Source organism: Setaria viridis, chromosome 7 (assembly GCF_005286985.2).
Source record: "Setaria viridis chromosome 7, Setaria_viridis_v4.0, whole genome shotgun sequence".
Classification (NCBI taxonomy): domain Eukaryota; kingdom Viridiplantae; phylum Streptophyta; class Magnoliopsida; order Poales; family Poaceae; genus Setaria; species Setaria viridis.
This window is the reverse complement of record NC_048269.2, coordinates 29,372,825-29,392,846: the sequence shown is the minus strand read 5'-3', so window position 1 is coordinate 29,392,846 and position 20,022 is coordinate 29,372,825. Positions and strand designations below refer to the sequence as shown.

General features: G+C 51.1%; 1 protein-coding gene across 1 annotated transcript; it reads left to right on the top strand.

Annotated features, from left to right (window-relative positions):
- The first annotated feature begins 10,636 nt into the window (after positions 1–10,636).
- On the top strand, positions 10,637–12,926 carry LOC117865212 (polyphenol oxidase, chloroplastic). The gene is made up of 3 exons (XM_034749360.2): positions 10,637–11,327; positions 11,451–11,712; positions 11,835–12,926. The coding sequence occupies exons 1-3, from the start codon at positions 10,732–10,734 to the stop codon at positions 12,690–12,692; spliced, it is 1,716 nt and encodes a 571-aa protein (XP_034605251.1). The 5' UTR covers positions 10,637–10,731; the 3' UTR covers positions 12,693–12,926.
- Positions 12,927–20,022: the final 7,096 nt, after the last annotated feature.

Below are 20,022 nucleotides of genomic sequence, written 5' to 3'. Positions count from 1 at the left end.
GTGTTGTGTGGTAAACTCTGATCTAGTGTCATTTTATTTGGGTTTTCTTCCTCACATGATTTCAGTGGCATCACTTGGATGGTATAACCTGTTGTGTTTTTTCAGTTGGAGCCTGGGCACTGGCCGAGTTGCAACGGCCGTTGGACTATGTGAAGCGAAGCTGTTAGAAAGATGAATGTTTGTTCTTGTGAAACAACAAAATCGCCTCCGTTTAGCCCACTTAACGGTATGCGCGTGTGACATCTGTTTTGCCATCAGTCTTGGAATGAACTGACGCTGACCAGTGACCAGCCCCTAGCGGCCTAGCGCTGTGTTCCGTCTCCGCGTTGCCATTCCAGCTTACAATGGAATATGGATCTGTGAAGTGTTCGAGCGCCAGCATGAGATCAGTTGAGAGGTATTAGATATTAATATACCGCGTTGCAACGTATTAGATGTTAGTATATTTTCCTCTAAACTCAATCAAAGTTAGACAAACTTGACTTATTACAAAATTAAAGCGTCTTGCATTTTCGAACGGAGGAAGTACATGTCCAAGAAACTGGCTAAGCCAACTCAATAAAAATTCAACTATGGATTTCTTCGATGATATCTCATGATGCTCAGCTAAGTAGTTGCAACGTTTGCCGGCTCTTTAGCTTCAGCACGTAGTTTAGTGTAGAGCAGGGAGCATACTTGAACACATATTTTTCACAAATATCACTATATGTCTCCTGTCTCGACAGTATATTGACGTCCCTCTCAAGAGTAACCACCTGTACCCTAAATTCAAGATCTTCCATGACCACATTTTTCACATAACAAGTTAAGCAACATACCACCACGTACGCGATCTAGGACCCAAGCTCCTGACTTGGGAAAAGGATAAACCAGTCTGGTTGGACCCGTGGATTGCAACTCAACTAGCACTATGTCAGATTTGATTTATGCTGGCACATAAAATTTAGCGTGCTAGCGGGTAAAATTAGCACCCGCAAGCACAAAACTTCCTTGACCGGCGGGGAGCACCCACCAACACAGATGCCACTGTACTGGCGGGCGACCTAAGCACCCGCCAACACAGATGACCCATCTGTGCTGGCGGGTGGCTTATATCGCCCGCCAGCACAGACCTCGCCCAGATAAGGTCGCGGGCAGCTTCTTTCCCAGCCAACCTTCCATTTGGAGCTTGTCCAAGAGAAGCTTGGGAAAAGCTCCAAAAACACCAAATCTAAAGGGGAAGGTTTTGCTCTTGATTTCTTTGGAGGAGCTGGCTATATAAGGTGAGTTTGTGCCATTCCAACCTTCCTTTTCAACTTCTATCCATCATTTCTAGCTTCATTAGGTTGTCATCTAGATCTAGATCTAGACCTAGAAGAGAGAGGAGGGAAGAGAGAGAAAATAAATAGAGATGGATTATTTTGGTAAATAAAATTATATGGTCATATTATAACTATTACAATGCTATGTTTGTCATTTCAATGTAACGTAGAATTGAGTTTGATTATATTTTTCCTACTTATTAATTATTACATTCATAGTTTTAATTAATGAAGTTGATTGAATTAATATATAATTGAGTTTGATTTTGTTTCCTTCTTCTTATTAATTATTACATCCATGGTTTAATTGAGTTTCATTTAGAGTAATATAGAATTATCCTACTTATTAGTTACTACATCCATAATTTAATTAAGTTTATAGAATTACGACCCATAGCTTATTAAATTAGTTAATATAACATAGAATTGTTGGCATAGGTTGTTAAAGATGGATCATAGAGCATGGATGTATGGCATACGGAGACATTCGTATACTTTCATGTTAGAGGTATCAAAGTTTATGGAGGCTGCGAAGAAGCACGCTCGCATTTGCAAGACAAAGCAAGTACGTTGTTCGTGTTTTGACTGTTGCTTGCAAGATAAAGCAAATACGTTGTTCGTGTTTTGACTGTAGCAACAATATTGTATGGGAGGATACTGATCTTATCAAGAGGCATTTGATAAAGTGAGGTTTTATGGATGGATACACAATTTGGTCCCACCATGGTAAGGCAGGAGGTACTTTCAACAACACAAACATCGATACTGGCTCTGATGAAATGGGTGGTGATGATGCAAACAAAAATGATCATGTTGTGATGGATGATGATTATGACCGTGGAGATCAAAATGGTGATCACAGGTGGACGAGGAACGTGATGTGGATATGGAGGACATGTTGCACCACATTGAAACGGAAGTGTTGCTAGGGAGTGCTAAAGGGTTAGAGAATTTTGAGACACTCAAGGCAGCAAAGGACCGTTTGTATGAGGGATGTGGGAAGGAGTGGATAGTCTTGTGTTTCGTCCTTCATCTTCTGATCCTGAAGGCTAAATTCGGCTGGTCAGATAATAGTTTCAATGATCTCCTTACTCTGCTAGGTAATTTGCTCTCGAAGCCTAACTTTGTGTCAAAAAACACATATGAAGCAAAGAAGAATATCAATCCATTTAAGATGTGTGTGCAAAGAATACATGTGTGCAGGAACCACTACATATTGTACCGCAGGGAATACGCAGCATTGAAAAAGTGTCCAAATTGCGATGCTAGCTGTTACAAAAGTAATGTGAATTTTTGTGAGGACCGTGCCGGTTCTTCCATCGAGAATAAGAGGAAGAAGGGTGCAAAGACAAGTGTTGGTGCTCAAGTGGAGGACGAGTCCTGCATAGGTACTGACATGACGACTCAACGCAGAGTCCCTGCCTTAGTGATGTGGTACTTGTCGGTGGTGGACCGTCTAAAGTGTTTGTTCTCAAACCCAAAGACCGCTGAAATGATGATTTGGCATGCTGATTGCCCAATAAAAGCTGACGAAAAGCTTCGACATTCTTCCGATGCTCGCTAGTAAAGAACTTTCAATGCCAATCATGCAGAGTTTTCAGATGAAAAAATATACGGTTCGCGTTGAGTACAGATGACATGAATCTGTTTGGTGAAAGAAGCAGCACGCACAACACATGGCTATGTCACAAGATAAATTCCTTTTGCTAACCATTCTCATACAAGGCTCGAAGCAACCTGGCATCAACATAGATGTTTTCCTTAAGCTATTGATGGAAGATATGCAGAAGCTTTGGGAAGACAGGGTTCGGATGTGGGATAAGTACAGACAGGAGCACTTCACACTAAGGGTCATTATCTTTGTTACCATCAATGATTATCTCATCCTATTTGTCCTAACAGGTCAGGTAAAAGGTAAGACAACATGCGTAGTTTGCTTAGATGATACATACCTTAAGGGATCTATGAAGACAATGTTCATGCAGCACAAGCGCTTCTTATTGAAGACGCACAAATACCGTAGGATGAAGGACTTTTTCGATGGCACTAATGAGAATGATTTTGCTCCAAAACCGGCTACGGGTAAAATAGTATTTGAAATGTGTGAGAAGGTCAAGTTCAAACTTGGTAAGAAGTTATTAGGTGGTGCTGATAATTTGAAAAGAGGAAGGAAGTAGGCTGAAACTACAGACGTCGTAGACGTGCCGTTTAAGAAGATGTCTATCTTCTTTAAGTATTTGCAAAAGTAATGGTGAGAGCTAGCGATGCGCCATGCCATTGATGGGATGCATCTTCAAGAAGAATATGTTCGATAGCTGTAACAACTCTACCTAAATTAAGTGCTTTTAAATATAAACCAGTGGTTAATCCCTAAGCAAAGAGGTGAAATGACCAATTTAACCCTAAGAAGCTCCTTTTGGAGTTTAAAGTAAAACTTGAGATTTTGTATGCAAACTTAAATTTTTTCCCAAATAAGAGTTATAAAACTTTTAATTTCAAACAACTTTTGTTAAAGGCACTTTGACTAATTCGGAGTGAGAGGAAGTCAAAAACAGGAATCAAAACCGAAGTACTAAAGAACCCTATAAACCCCCTAAGTCCTGGAATTCAAGTTTTCCTCCAATTTTGCAATCTGGTATCTCACGAATTCATATCTAAAATCAAGTCGGGACCTTAATAAAAGTTGTAGTTCCTCAAGTGTGTTCCAACTTTGTTACACTGACCCAGGTCCAATTTGAATCCGAACCTATTCAAAATCTTGGTCAAAGTTGGGTAAAACAGTCAACTCAGCCGCTGAGCGCTACAACACTAAGTCTGGAAAACTGCTCAGAGTGCACCTATTGGTGAGGGCGTTCCTCCAAATTTTTGAACTAAAATCAATAAATACCCTAAATAGAAGTTGAAGTCCTCAGTTTGGATAGAAACTCTTTCAATAACGCTTAAGTCTAATTCAACAGAGAAGCCCCCTTAAAATCGAGTCAAAGATAGATAAACCTCTAAAATTCCCACCCTCTCGGCTAAATTTTGCTAAGTCTGAAATTACAGATTTTTGGCAACTTTGGCTTGAGATATATCCAAATCCTTTCACAATCTGAACCAGCACCTTAAACAAAGTTTGAAATACATCCAGAGTTGAACAAGTTTGCTTAAAAGAGTTTTGAAAGTTGAGTTGCAAAATCTTGAGAAAGGAGCTCCCAAAGCTGGATGGGCTTACTGCCCGAAGCAACCTCGACGCCCGCGCGCCGGGGCATGTTCGCCCGCGCGCCGCATGCCGCGTGGCCGCCGGCCACCGGCAGCTCGCCGGCACCCTATCCACGGCAAGACAGCGACAGGGCGAGCCACGGCGCCCAACCCGCGCCTGCGACAGGACGGGGCGAACGCCGAGCTGGCCAACCCGCGCTTCGCCCGCCCGCCTGAGAAGCCGCCACACCGTCGACGTCCCGTGTCTCCGCCCGCTCTCCCAAACCCCGTAGTGGCCCTCCGCTTCGCTCGCCCGATAGATCGGAGGCACACGACACGCTCCGCCCAAGGCCAATCGCGGCAGGAGAACGCCCGGAGCTCTGCCTCCCCTGCCCAATGGCACCGCTGGCCAATGGCCGCCTCGCCCACGCACCCGCCGCTCCCCGGCCTTATCCTCCTGCCACCGGAGCCCCGCCTCGACCCTCCGCTCCTCCGCTTCCCTATAAAAGGGTCACACTCGCCGTCAACGCCACCCTTTGCCACCGCCCGCAACCGCGCCTCTGCTTTCTCCTCCGCGCCGTCGCTAGGCTCCCGTGGAGCTCACACCTCCGCGCCACCCCGCACTCCGACGACCTCTCCGCCCGCTTCGCCACCCCTCCGCGCACGTCTCCGAGCAGCCCGTGGCCTCCCCGACGCCGCCGGTGAGCCGGAACGCCGCCTGCACCGTCGCCCGCCAAGCTCTGTCGCCGCCGTCACGTTCCGACCCCCACCGGCCATCTCCGTCGCCCCAACCCCGCCAAATCGAGCTCAGGTGAGCCCCTGCGCTCCTTCGGCAACTTGTTGCCTTATCCCCGCCGGCGAACCGCCGGGGATTTCCTTCCCGCCGCCGCGCGCGCCCCCAGGGACGACATTGCGTCTTCCCCATTCCTTCCAGGGGCCTGGGCGCAAAAACTCAGGGACCCCTGCGTGTTTAACCCGTAGACGCAGGGGGTAGGATGTAAGTTTGCCTCGGCTTTTTAATTTAAATATAGGCAGAAAAATAGTTAAACTTTGTAAATGCCCAGTAAATCGTAGAAAAATCATAAAAATGCCAAACTACTTTTGTTGGAATCCTTGCTCTATCTAGTTCCTAGGAAAAATAAGTTTGCTCATGTTACTATTGTAAATAATATCTTGTGCTTTTAATCATGGTTTAGGCCTTTTAAATCCTTATAAATAGAACAAAAGTGAGAAAAATGTAAAACCAACTCTGTGATGCTTGTTTCTATGTGTAGAAGCTCAGAAAAATGATTAGGGCTCTGATCTAGAACTTAAAGTCACTGATTTAACTTTAATTTGGGAATCTAAGATTAAATCTTCCTTTTTGCATAAGTTTTGATCCAGAGCTCAGAAAAAATATGAAACTAGTTGAGTTAAGTTTGTTTTGCTGTATAGTTTGCAGAAAAAATATAAGTTGTTGTGCCAATCAGAAAGAAAAACACCTTCCTTGTTAAGCATGTTTAATTAGAAGGAAAATAGAGAAAATAGATGCCCTTCTCCAAAAATCTTGAAAAATTCACCAAAGCTCCTGTAACATACCCTTAACATACTAGTTAAATTTCACCCTCTGTTGCACTGTAATTTTGGAGATAGAAAAAGTTAAGCTCATGCTACCTTTAATAATAAAATGCATGTAATTCCTTTTTGAGTCACCCAATGGCTTCCAAAATTTTACAGTAACTTATTGATGGCTTAAGTAAGGTGCTGTAATTTTCTCAGTGCCTTTAGCTACTGATGGGTTATGAAATCATTTTTGGTTAATTTATCAACCTAAAGGAATAAAAGAAAAGCACAAATCCTAATCCGATAAATAAGTGGAAATTGGAAGAGGTACATAAAAACATTCAGATGAAAGTAACTCTCCTAATGCACTTGAACCACCCAAACACGACCCTTCACTCTCTTGATGCAACTCTAAGTTGCAAGAAACTATATATGTACACAATCGCCATCAAATTCGAACTAAAGTTTAAACCGACCACATTCGTTTGAAATTGAGGAAAGTTAAACCTCATCGAAGTGAATGTGGCTGTTGCAACTTCCTTGTCTTTAAGCCATGCCTTGTAGCGTTGAGTAAACGCGTGAGTACAACTAAACTCTTACATGTGCATGTCGTGTAGAAGCAAATCTCGCCGACAGAACCTACAAGCTCCACCCGGCACCGGAAGAAGACCCCGCTGCGGAGCTTCACCACTTGGAAGGCGAGCCTGAACCGGATCAAGACCCCGAGGACCCGCTAACTTTTCCTGAAGGCAAGCCCCGGTGCATGAATTATCAAGACCCCGACGAGGTGTTTTACTTTTATGCCAATTGTTGATGCTTATGATTGTGCATTTACATTGGTAGGAGTTGATTGAAACCGTAGATGCATGAACTTAGTACCGTGATTTGAATACTAGTTGCTAAGGTCGAGTAGTTGCAATGCTTAATAGGTCTCGGTAAAAGTCGAGTGATTTCCCGTCACTCGCGAGTTATAGGAGTTGAATGTTTTATTTATGTTGCAACTATAAGGATGACGGACGGGGTCGGGCTTATGTTCGATACTTGGTGGATTGCCCCGTCTGTCTAAATGAAATTGGACTAAGGTCGAAACGTGTCGGCGTTCGTGATCAAGTGTTTGAAAGTACTAATCTCATACCTAGTATGGGATGGGGAAGCCTAGTACCTGATTGAACTGGGGCGTGGCATACTCCCCCGGTTGTCCTTGGAACGTCGTTCCCATGGTGCATCATGTGGGTGCAAGTGCAGTCATAGTACAGCAGAGGCCGGGATTTTTGAGCATTGCATGCCAAAGGCAGTTGGCCCTGACACGTGCCTAAGGGATCGATGGGGACGGCTGACAAATGAAGCGACCCCTCGTGGTGCGCGGATGTCGTGAGATTAGGTTCATTATGCATGGTTAATAAATTCAAATAGATTCGTCTGCCTCTCACAGTTTGGGACTACTTGATCGCTATTCTGCACTGAGTAAAGATGGAACATGATGATAATATTAATCTTGATGCTTGTTCTTTAATTGCTTGGAAACTATGCTTGCTTAGTATAAGTTGCTAATCTAGACTGGTTAAAGAACGTAGAACTTTAGCTAAAATATTGAAAGTAAGGATCGACTATAGATGCTTTTGGCAAAGCAAACCCAAAGCCAGAAAGCCTTGCATGTCTAAGTTTCGGTGAAAATAGTTATCACCCGACGGGTCAGTCTTGCCGAGTATTAGTTGCTCAGCCTTGTTGTGGCTTAATCTTTTCAGGTGATGCTAATAGTTTGGCTGCTGGCACCACTTGGCCTACCCAGCTCCCTCCGGGCTGGACAGTCGAGTGGGATCCCTTCTCGGACGGCGAGGGCAGGGATTTTTGATGTCATGATCAGCTTCGTCGTGATATCATGTATCGACGTTTAGCTTCCGCTTGTTTTATTCGACTTTTCGAACCTTGCAACTTGTTTGAATTTCAGAAAATCTGATGTAATAAATGGTGGAACTAAGTTAATGTGATGGAATGTTGTAATCTCTGTGCTACTCACCTTCGTGTGAGCGATGCTTCTCGATCATGTGTAAGTGGTCATCGGATGAAATCCGACGGTCGACCAGGTTGACTTGCTTAAAGTGCATAATCGCGTGTCAGGCGACTTATATGCATTTTAGTCAGGTTAATTTGGGCGGTTCCGCCACAATAGCATCATCGGATTCTTGGGCTTATCAAGTAAGGCAATGGACGGACTAAAATCACGTAAGGATCTAGTTGACCTTCAAATCATGCCAGAGCTCCACCCGCAAGAACTTTCTAATGGTAAGCAATACCTTCCCCTGGCTAGCTACAACTTAATACTAGATAAGAGATTGGCTATGTGCAAGTGCTTGCGCGGGTTGAAAGTGCTAACCGGATTCTCATTCAACATCTGATCACTAGTCTCATTGAAGGACATGACGCTTGCCAGCTATAAGTCTCATGATTGCCATGTGATGATCACAGTTTTTCTCGCTATTGCGATCCGGGCTATCAAACCAGTATTCATAAAAATGGTTATCACGCGGTTGTGTTACTTCTTCAACGTGATTTCATAGAAAGTGATCGATTGTGTCGAGTTGGCTAGGCTTCAACTGTTTATGTCGAAGACAAACAAATCGAGGTTCATCCTACACAAGATTTGTCATGAGGATGGAGCATTCTTTGATAAAGATGGCGTGTTGATGGTGGACGGGTACACAAATCTTCATAGATGGGCGTAGTAGTTTTAATATTAGTGTGGCAAAGAATAGCTCTATTACGAACATTGGATTTTAAATAATGTGAATTATATATTTTTTTATGATGTAGTTTTGAATAATGTGAATTATTTATTATTGAAGTTTGTTGTTATGTGGTTGGAGATACATATTTCAATTTGATGGTTAAAAATTGACGGGAAATAGAAATTATAAATAACTCATGGGAAATAATATATTTAATGGAAAAATACATATTCCTGGCGGGCGACACAAGTACCCGTTAGCACAGAAACCATCTGTGCTGGCGGGAAGCATCTGTGCTGACAGGTGGCTAACGTCACCCGCTAGTAGGTATTTGTGCCGACTCAAAGTTGCTGGTGGGTGCGATACCCGTTAGCACAAATCTGTTCTAGCCGCCAGCACAAAACTTCCTGCCCTAGCGTAGCCAGTAGGTGGCTCGATCGTCAGCTCGGTGCCGCGCCCTTCGTCAGTCGTCGCTGTCGAGCTGCCGAATGTAGACGAAGGCCAGCTGAAGCCGGAAGGCGCCGTCCATGGCAAGAATTGGTGGGCTGGAGGGGCACCCGTGTACAACCTAGCATTCCTCGTTCGTGCAAGGCGGTGGGTCGCACTCGCACCGTAAGAACAAACCGCGCAGGGGAGCTCGATAGAGCATCGCCCACCTAATCGGCCGCGCGCCCGTCTCTAAAGCTCTCGGCAGAAGCAGTCATGATCGATCTGGCTCGACGTCGTTCAATCCCTTTCTTTTACCCCCTCTAGTGCAGATGCTCTCCAAAGTAGGTGGCTCTGTGCCACGCCCTTTGTCCGTCGTCGTCGTCGTCGCCGTCGATCTGCCCAATGTAGAAGAAGGAAGGCAGCTGAACCCGGAAAGCCACACGATCTGCGCCACCCATGGCGATAATTGGTGGGCAAGGCGATCATCTATCGGTGCATGTGCGGCTGGCGGCACACCCGTGTCGTAGAACCTGGCCACCTAATCGTCCGCCCGTACGTCCAAGCTATCGACTTGCAGCTCGTAGTAGCAGATAGACATGGATCGATCTGGTTCGACACCGTCCCAACCCTTTTGCTTTTACCTCTACTGCGATTCGGCAAATGCTCTGTATCTGCCTCGACTGTTACGTGTAGGATGACGCAATGCAAAGAGAGCAGCTAGAGTACGGAGTAGTTGAAAGAGACCTTACGGTCGGGAGGTAACCGCACGGATCAGGAAAAAGGAAAGTGTTGTCGCCACCACTTACCTGTCGAATTTACAGCAGCTTTGACATGGAGCTAACCTTTTGCTTTACCTCTACTGCATGATGCACGTTAAGTGTGTCGAATTCTCTCTGGGTATCTGATATGACAGTTAAGTGTGTCGTCACGGTTTGCTTGGTGTGGGCATCCAGTGAACTTCTTTCAAGTCAAACAGCTTACATTACTCGACCAGCGGAACGTCACGATCTACCGTACCAGGGCCAGGGTCTTGTTTAGTTATCCTCAAATTCCTAACTTTGGCACTATGAAAAAGAAGATTCCCATCACATCAAACTTGCGGTACATGCATGGAGTACTAAATGTAGACGAAATCAAAAACTAATTGCACAGTTTTGTTGTACTTTGCGAAACGAATCTTTTGAGCCTAATTAGTCAATGTTTGGACAATAATTCACAAATACAAACGAAATGCTACAGTTGCGTATTTATGGTAAAATGCAAATTTTGCAACTCCAAATTTGGGAAGGCCCCAGGTTTTGTTCGGTTTACAGCACGTACCGTGCATCGCATTACTTTCTCTTTGTCTTACACAGGAGCAAGACGTTCGTACGTGCTTGCCAACGAACCATGCATCGACACGACGACGCATATCACGTAACAAAAAGTCAAACCAAACAGCCAGCCACCATGCCCACACGCCGGCACGCTCTACATATATCGTACCCTTGAACCATGGCACGGTACCCATCACAAGTGCACGCAGCACAAGCACGTTCACCTAGAGCAGAGCCATGGAGAGCGCCACCATGCCACCGCGAGGTGTCGCCGCACCTCGCACGCCGTCCAGCCTCCAGACGCTCCGGTGCAGCCACGTCCTCCTCGCAACCAACGACGCGAGCAAGCTGCAGCGCCTCTCCTGCAAGGCGACCAGCGGTGGCGGCCGCGTCGACCGGCGCGACGTGCTCCTCGGCCTCGGCGGGGCCGTGGCGGGCGGCCTCGCGACGTCGCACGGCGGCGGCGCGCTCGCGGCGCCGATCCAGCCGCCGGACCTCCAGGACTGCCACCCGCCCAACATCCCCGACTCGGCGCCCGACCTCAGCTGCTGCCTCACGTCCCGCACGGGCACGGAGATCGTCGACTTCAAGCCGCCGCCGGCCTCCGCGCCGCTCCGCGTGCGCCCGGCCGCGCACCTGGTGGACCAGGAGCACCTGGCCAAGTACGAGCGGGCGGTGTCGCTGATGAAGCAGCTGCCGGACGACGACCCCCGCAGCTTCGGGCAGCAGTGGCGCGTGCACTGCGCCTACTGCGACGCCGCGTACGACCAGGTCGGGTTCCCGAACCTGGATCTCCAGATACACAACTGCTGGCTCTTCTTCCCGTGGCACAGGTACATGCTGCTGCACGAATCCATGCGTGTGCAGTTCTTTTTGTGAATGTGTTCGTGTGTTAGCAATGTGTTCTAAAAGTGAGAGAAGCACATTGATTAATGATTTGACAAAATTGGACGCAGGTTCTACCTGTACTTCCACGAGAGGATCCTCGGCAAGCTCATCAACGACGACACGTTCGCACTGCCGTTCTGGAACTGGGACGCGCCCGACGGCATGGCACTGCCGGCGATCTACGCCAACATGTCCTCGCCGCTGTACAACGAGAGGCGAAACCCTGCTCACCAGCCACCGTTCACGCTGGACCTCGACTACAGTGGGACCGACTCCACCATCCCAAGAGAACAGCAGATCGATCAGAACCTGAGGATCATGTACCGTCAGGTCGTCTAAACAGCTGCGCACAATTACAACGCAAACTCATGCATGTACACCCAAGTTAACTAGGACGTACAAATCGTAATCCAAAATTGATCTAACACACAAATGAACATATACTACATCAGATGATCTCCAGTGCCAAGAAGACGGAACTCTTCTTCGGGCAGCCCTACCGCCAGGGCGACCAGCCGGACCCGGGCGCGGGCTCCGTCGAGAACGTGCCGCACGGGCCGGTGCACGTGTGGACCGGCAACCCGAGCCTGCCGAACGGCGAGGACATGGGCAATTTCTACTCGGCGGCGCGCGACCCCGCGTTCTTCGCGCACCACGGCAACGTCGACCGCATGTGGTACATCTGGAACGGCCTCCGCCCCGGCAACACCGGCTTCACCGACGCCGACTGGCTGGACGCCGCCTTCCTCTTCTACGACGAGGACGCCCGCCTCGTCCGCGTCCGCGTCCGCGACTGCCTCGACCCCTCCGCGCTCCGCTTCACCTACCAGGACGTCGGCCTCCCGTGGCTGAACGCCAAGCCGCCCTCGGAGACCGGGTCCCCGGCGCCCGCCACGGGCGCGCTCCCGGCGACGCTGAGCCAGACCGTGCGGGTGGCCGTGACGCGGCCGAGGACGTCGAGGAGCCGCAGGGAGAAGGAGGAGGAGGAGGAGGTGCTGTGCGTGGAGGGGATCGAGGTCGCGGACCACCTCAAGTTCGTCAAGTTCGACGTGTTCGTGAACGTGCCGTCCCAGAGCGGGGCGGCCACCCCGGCGGCGGCGGAGTGCGCGGGGAGCGTCGCGCTGACGCCGCACGCGGTTCGGCCCGGGGAGGGCGGGCGCGCCGTGAGGACCGCGGCGAGGTTCGGCATCTGCGACCTGCTGGACGACATCGGCGCCGACGGGGAGAAGACGATCGTCGTGTCGCTGGTGCCGAGGTGCGCCGGGGACACGGTCACCGTCGGCGGCGTCAGGATCCAGTACGTGAAGTGAGGCCCTCCTCCCTGCCTCCGATCCTACGAGTATCTACGTGCTAGCGGCAGCTGCTCTGTGAAATACGGTTACGAGAAATAAGAGTGATGGAGCCATGGAGGCGTGTTTCTGTCGACACGACTCCCCAAAACCACGTAGGGGACTATCTGGATTTGTGCTTGCTTTGTACGGTCGTGCTTATATTTGGGTAATGCGAGATTTATCGTTAAATAACAACGTTGATGCAACATGTTACTGCCCATAGACCCACATATATAGAACAGGGTGCTCCGTGTGACACTGTATGTCAGTATGTGTAGGCACTCGAACAGGCTGCCAGTGCCAGCCGTCTCCTCAACGGGGATGGCGGTTGCCACTTGCCAGTGCGGTGCTGGATGGATCCGCATCTACCAACGTCTGCGTACGGGGATCGCCAATCTATTACTGATGTTATTGTCATGATGCTACTTTACGTACTCTCGGCGATGCAGCATTGCAATTCTGATTTGATTAGTCCCTTGCTCCTTTGCTAGAAGGTCAGTTTCTGAACACGAATGGAACAGGCGAGGTCAGGCCCATGCCTGCCATGGTCGGAGAACGGATTACGGGCGTCCCCCGGCAGCTGGTCACTATGACAGATAGACAGCTTCCAGGATTCAGACTTTGCACAAAAACCTGCAACGCTGGACTGCAAAGCTGCAGCCTTCTGAGATCAAAATCTTGCATGCCGATTAAGGCATTCCGATCAACCTTAACTTGTTCCGGCATGGTCGCCCGGCGGGAAGGTGGCGGCGCCCGGGGGACCAGGGAGACGGGAAGCGGGAGTTGATGACGCTAACGGAGACGATATATGACCGCCGTCAGGACTAAGGATAATGCGATGCTCTGGTCGGGCCTACATGGGCCGTGCAACGTAGTTGGACCGCTCGAGAGGGCCGAACGACCAGCCAGAATCTTATTAAGGTGGAGCTTGTGCGCGGCGGCGGTGGCAGGCAACGAATGACCTCGACCGCAGCGCCGCGGATCAGGCACGCGAAAGATCTGCCCAACGTGGGCCGTGGGCGCCGGGTCCGGGTGCAATGTTTTTTTAAGAAAAAAAACAACGGGGCTCGGAGCATGCCCACCTAAGCGTTTGTTCACATGCGGAGCCGGAGCCGGCGAGTTTCAGTTCTTACAGCCCATTCGAGGGCAAGGATCGGGGCAATCCTGTGCCTGTTCCCGAGCGAGTCAGTCCCATTTCGATGACGAACGACACGATCCTCCATAGAGCTTTCCATTTGACGTGTGTTATATTAGGCAAACTGTGGCCTAGCTAGGATTTCAGACTAGGGTGGTCCAACTTAGCATAATTTTTTGTAAGACTATAAATTTAATATGTCAATTTACCAAACACAATTCAATCAAATAAAAGAGTCATATGAACATCTTAAAATAATGAAGAATGAAATATTGCAAACGTGCATCCTCACAGGGAAATGATTACGGTACTTGCGCCCTTTCTCTTGTCACCAATTTGTGGCGCTGCGCCAACCGTCGCCATCGGCAAGGCGGTTCGTCCTGCATAGGGTTTAGTGGGGAGAGAGTCAGAGGCACCCGACAAATGGCAATACAAGGGAGCGAGGGGCAGAGGGGGAGACAAACGGAGAGACGTGGATGAGAGATACTGCCTGCCGGCCGTTGTTAGCTGTTGTTCGCCGACGCCTGCCATCTCTGGTTTGCACCTTGCGTAACACTGCCAGGGGCGAGCTAGGAGGCAAGGGCACTCTCTCCACGAATCGGCACAGCGACGAACCAACGAATGATGCGAACAGAAGAGACGCCGACCAAAATTCTTCGGACGTAATGGGCCTTGTCCAAAATTCCAAGGTGGTCCATGGCCCACCCGAACCACCCTGTGGCTCCGCCCCTGTACACAAAGGTCAGAGCAGGTGGGGGACGTAGTGCAGCCAAAGGTCAAGGTGCTCCCTGGTAGGTTGGGCAATGGCGGCGATGGGTTGGTCAACGAAGTCGAAGACCATCATATTACGGCTTTTCCAAATCACCCACAAGAGCAGGAGTGCGGCGTGTGTGGAGGAGCGCTCTTGGCAAAAGTGGCAGCACTTGGAGCGCCCCTGCGAGACAGGCGATAGAGGCGTGGGGACACGCCGTGCGCTAGAAGCGAGCAATGCAGGGGTAGGTGAAGAAGAGGTGGGCGGCATCTTCGTTGGCTGTGTAGTAGGGGGCAGGTGGAGCTGCCCATGGCGATGGAGGAACTCACGCGTACGCGTGTTCCCCTAATGGAAGATTCAAAAGAAGACTCAAACCTTGATCGAGGCAAAGATCCTCCAGTTGATGTCGGAGTGCGGCACCGTGCACCCTGTCTGCTTCAGCATGGAGTACATGGTGCCGGAACGCACCTGATCCTCGCTCCCCAAGGCCAGGAGACGGGCATCCGGGGTGGCACCGAGGCGTAAGCCGCTCAGCCGGGCGGCAAGGGCCGCAAGTTCCTCGCCAGCCATGGGAGAGAGGCGTGATGCCGGTGGCGAAGGCGGCAGCGACCGTGATGTTGGGCGCGAGGCAATGGGAGAACAGGCTCGACAGTTCTCGGGCGAGGGGGCCAAGCGAGGTCCAGTTGTCATGCCAGAAGGAGGTCGTCTCGCCACTGCTAAGGACGACGGTGGTGACCCTCACCCCTCTGTAGATGGGCAGGAGGTGTTGGAATGCCTGCCAAGGCGTGGGGTGCGCCGCGGATTCCGGCGTATACCAGAACTGGACCTAGTTGGCATCCCGCGGCGAGGCTTGTCAATTTTTCTCCACCGTGGACTTGGGTAGCTGTAGCGTGGCGGTAGCATAAGTGATATGGGTGGATAGGATGGAGTTTACTAGTGTGAGACGACCTCCACGGTTGAGGAGGTGCACCCAACAGGAAGGGATGCAACGCTCGACCCTGACGGTGAGGGAGTTGAGGATGGACGCAGGGAGCTTCTTATTGGAGGGGGGAAGCTCGAGGTAGCTCTAAGGGAACGTTGAGACGGGGCAGTCGAGGATGGCGGCGAGGGTGTCGGCGTGAGCGGCCCCGCCGGGTGCACCTCATTGGATGCATGAAAAGCACATTTGAAGCTTGAGAACAGTGAGAAAAACCATTATCTAGGTGGAATTGGATCGTAGATGTCAGTGGAAACTAACATCTCCAGATTTTTATTGGGGAAGGTTCCTCAACAGTGTCGTGCCTTAACGGTGGATATGACCGTACGTGCTATCCAGTATTCGGTAATGCGACATCCTCCAAACGTGCACGACAGTGCTTGAAACAGTTAGGAGTCTCGTCAAATATTTCAACATGAAGAATATATAGCCAATCCACAAAGGAAATTTGACTAGACAATTGGGGGCAGGAAGCAGGGGCCAAACACCTCCCGATAGTCCAAGAACACCGTTTGCCATGGCAAGGTTACCTGAACTTTTGTCGACCGTTCAGGCTTTCAGCTCAGTAATTACCCAAGGGCCTGCGTGCATAAGCATATGCGACCGGAACACTCGACGCGTGCACTCCCCAGCCGGCGCCGCCGAGCCGCCGTCCCGCTCGAGTTGCGCTGCAACCAAAGACCTGAGACACGCGCCGGCGCGGTTGGACGGAACGCAAACGCTGCTGCTGCACAACTTGCGGTAGATCCCCAGCTGCGGCAGCCGGCACGGGCGCACGGCTCGTCTAACGGACGGCACGACGAGGCGGCGGCGACACCAACGCGCGGACGGGCGCTTCGGTGGCTGCCGACAGGTGTGAAAGGCCGCGGCGACTTCATCTTTCCATGGCGCCAGCGTCAGGTCGCCGGCTTCCACTTCCACGGTCCACCAGGTCACCACCAAGCTAAGGCGGCAGTGCACGCAGTCGCGGCCACGCGGTTGCTCTTACCGCGACGCCGGCGACGAGGCGCTCTCTCGCACGCGCGCCTTTTGATCTTGGTGTCCAGTCGCCGCCGCGATTAGTGTCAATTTACCGACGGGTAAGGATGACCAGAGCATAGGGTTATTTGAAAGAAAAAACAGGGGTCCCGTCAGTTAAATCGCTTTCAACACATAAAATATGTGGCTGCTCCATTTGGTTTTAGCATGGTTGATCTGAACGTTGTCGCGGGACAAGTCCAAGCTGGGTTCGATTGCATTGCACGGAAGGTCGAGAACTCCTAACTGAGCATCGTAAGCTCAACTGAACTACTTCCTATGTTCAGAGCTGTTTCATCGCATTTGAAATTTCGCTGTTTGATTGATCACCGGGGATGATGAGCCGAGGAAGTCCCATCGCCCAGATCGAACGTTCTTCCAAAGGCCGGACACGCTGATTGCATGACGCGTTTGGCGTGAGGCAGTAGATTATTGAACGTTCGGCTACAGGCCGGACCCGCTGGCCGCTGATCTGACACGAGAGACGCAGTTGGGACGACACGCGACCGCTGCTCGCGGATCCTGTCGTGTACGGCTGCGAGGAGGGACGGGCGGCGGCGACCTCGCGGAGTCGCGGTCGTCCACCACCATAAAAACCGGGGAGGCGGGGACAAGCAGCAGTGGCGCGCGACCTTGGTGTCAAGTCTTCGACGCGAGTGAGCGGCCACCTGTGGTGGGGGGGATTGGAGCATGGGCGCGTTGCCATCGGACTCAGCCAGGCGGAACGAGGGGTGCATATCGGACGTGCGTAAGCGACTAGGCAATGGCCGGGCCCGTATGGTGTAGGCTGTAGCCCTCGCCCGTTGCACTCATGTTACAGTGAAGCCATTTTTCCTTGCAACAAATGAACCTTGCAAAATGGATCCCCTTGATGTGAGCAAATTAGAAAACAAAGTTCTGGACAACAAGGGCTATATATTTTCCAATTTTAGGCTTCTGTTGTAAACCTGCGACCAAATGAATGAACAGTGCAAAAGATCTGCGACCGAGAGGGTCCAGGAACGCCGTCATGTCCGGAACAGTCGTCGTGCAGCTAGTGTGTGCTTACGCTCCATAGCCGCCGCGGTCCACCGGCAATCTTAGATTCACCGACACCAGAAAGATAAAGCCAACTCGTCATCCCACGAATCGAGTTCCACCTAACGTTCGTGCGGCGGCAACCGCCCACATCTGACATGCACGCACGGTTCGACAGAACGAAAGCGCTACTGCTTCCACAAAACTTGTCGTGTCCGTCCCCGGCACTGCAACGCCCGAAACGCGCGCGCGCTTCGGTGTCTGACCCTCCGTGCGCGTGTGTGAAAGGCTGCGGCGACTTCACCGCGCCCGCGCGCCACCAGCCCGGCAGCCCCACTGCTTCCACGGTCCACCGGCACCGCGGCGCGCGCGTACACGGCAGCCGCGGTTGCATCTACCGCGACGCCGGCGCGCGCGCGTGCCTGCCTGGTCTCCGATCCCCGCGCGCGATCGAGCCGAGCGAGTCCAACTGCGGCCACGTACGGGCGCTCGACGCGGGACGCGGCGCGGGGCCGTGAACTACTAGTCAAGCCAACCGCCAACGTACGTACGGCACGTACCGCACCGGGCGCTGCCCCCGAGCGCTCTCGCGGTCTCGCCTGCTGCTCGGTGCTCGCCCAGGCCGGTGGGAACGCGCGCAGGCGCGCGTGCTAGCCGGGATCGATCAACCGGCGACCGCGGACTTTTCATTCCGCATCGTCCTTTCCAGCAAGCCCTTCTCCTTCCCCGCCTGGCCTCGCTCCTCGCTCGCGGTCCAGCGCGCCCACGTCACGGGTCTCCATCACGTACACGTAACGTGACAGGCACCGGTCTCCTGTCTCCATCGCGTGGACGTGGCGCGATAATGCCGCTGCTCTGTCGCGCTACTGGACGACCGGTCCGGACTGGCGGTTTTGGACGAATTACTGCACGAGCGGAGAAGAAAAGCACATCTGCACATGCATGCATACTCGTTTCCGTTGCCTATCAGCTAGCTGCTTTATTTTGTTGCGACCGTGGATCTTGTTTGCTTTTTTTTTTGGTTTAAAAAAAAGGGGAAGATCTAACCTAATGCTAGCTATCAGGTTTGATGGGCAAGTTTTGGCCGGAGACTGACCTAAACTGGATACTACTATTGACCGGGCCGGGATCAAATCGGACCTGCTTATTTTTATAGAGCAATCCTATATGCTCATGTTTACTGCATGTTGTTTGTGGAGTTCGTGGTGTATATATACAGATAGAGTATTACAGTGACTGAGACAGCGGGGCTCCAAATAAAACATGTGTATGTTAGACTACGCAGAGATGGTCTCCATGATGATTGGCAGTTAGCCTAACTATGAGCTGCAGTATTTTCGGCAGTGCCCCGCAGAGGTAATCAACGAGAAAGCTACAGATGAGTAAACAAATTTAGCCACACGTACGAGATCTCATGCCACTTGGCATAGCTTTATACTGCCCCTCGGCGACTTGGTTTAAACAAGATCTCATGCATGCATGACTGGAGAACGAGTGGGGATTAAAGTTCAGTACTACTGTTTCTCGCAAAAAGAAAAAAAAATATATAGTAGTGCCGATGAGCCATGGTCATCATAGCTAGATACCAGCAGTAAGTCAATGTAGCAGTGCCGATGAGTAACATACCTGCGTTGCTCCCCACAGTGCTGGATGTGTGGTAAAAACCCGCGACCACTGCCACAAACCTCCCCACAGCGCAAGGGGCGATGATGCACGCGTCCTGTCGCGTGTAGGTTGGTTCCGTGGTAAAACCGTTCTTCGTACCGGCGTGGAAGATCTGCCGGATGACTTTCCCATGTCCCATCCAACAAGGACAATCAGAGTGTGAGCATGAATAAAGTGGCAATGTTTTTCAAGCCCCCTGGTCAGACGCCGCACGTAACCCACAAATCACCCTCTCGTCCTTCGCCGGCGTCCAACGCAACGCTAGCTGCTGCTGATTTTTTTTCGCGCCGCAGATATTCAACAGGAAGGAAGCCAGAGACGCCACGCAGACGTTTTTAACCGCTCATTAGCAGCTAGCGTTGACCAGCCAGGGTCGCCTCCCGCACCACGTGTCCACGTCCGCATTGCTCAGGTGGGTCAAGCTGCGCCGTCGTACTCGGCAAACAGTGCCGGCGACGAGCTCCCGTCGTTCTCGCGCGCCACCGACCTGGGGCCGACGCGACGGGGGTGCGGACGTGGAGGCGCGGCCGATGATGACCGCCGGGCCGGGTCTGGCAGCTACCCGCGTTGGCTGGCGTCGCTGCGGCCATGGGGGCCATGCATGGCGTGCACGCGGGTAAAAAGACGTCGCCACCACGCACGGGGCCCCCAACCCGGCCATTTTTTAAAAAAACCGAGCTCCCTCGCCCACCCGCCATTTAAATTCATTATCTATTTGTATAAGCCGCAACCGCCAAACCGAGCAGAA

What these genes read in the sequence shown, in the direction of transcription:
- LOC117865212 (XM_034749360.2), top strand. Translation starts at nt 10,732, where the DNA reads ATGGAGAGCGCCACCATGCCACCGCGAGGTGTCGCCGCACCTCGCACG. An exon ending in CTCTTCTTCCCGTGGCACAG is followed by an intron (nt 11,328 to 11,450) that starts GTACATGCTGCT and finishes AATTGGACGCAG; the next exon opens with GTTCTACCTGTACTTCCACG. An exon ending in TGAGGATCATGTACCGTCAG is followed by an intron (nt 11,713 to 11,834) that starts GTCGTCTAAACA and finishes ATACTACATCAG; the next exon opens with ATGATCTCCAGTGCCAAGAA.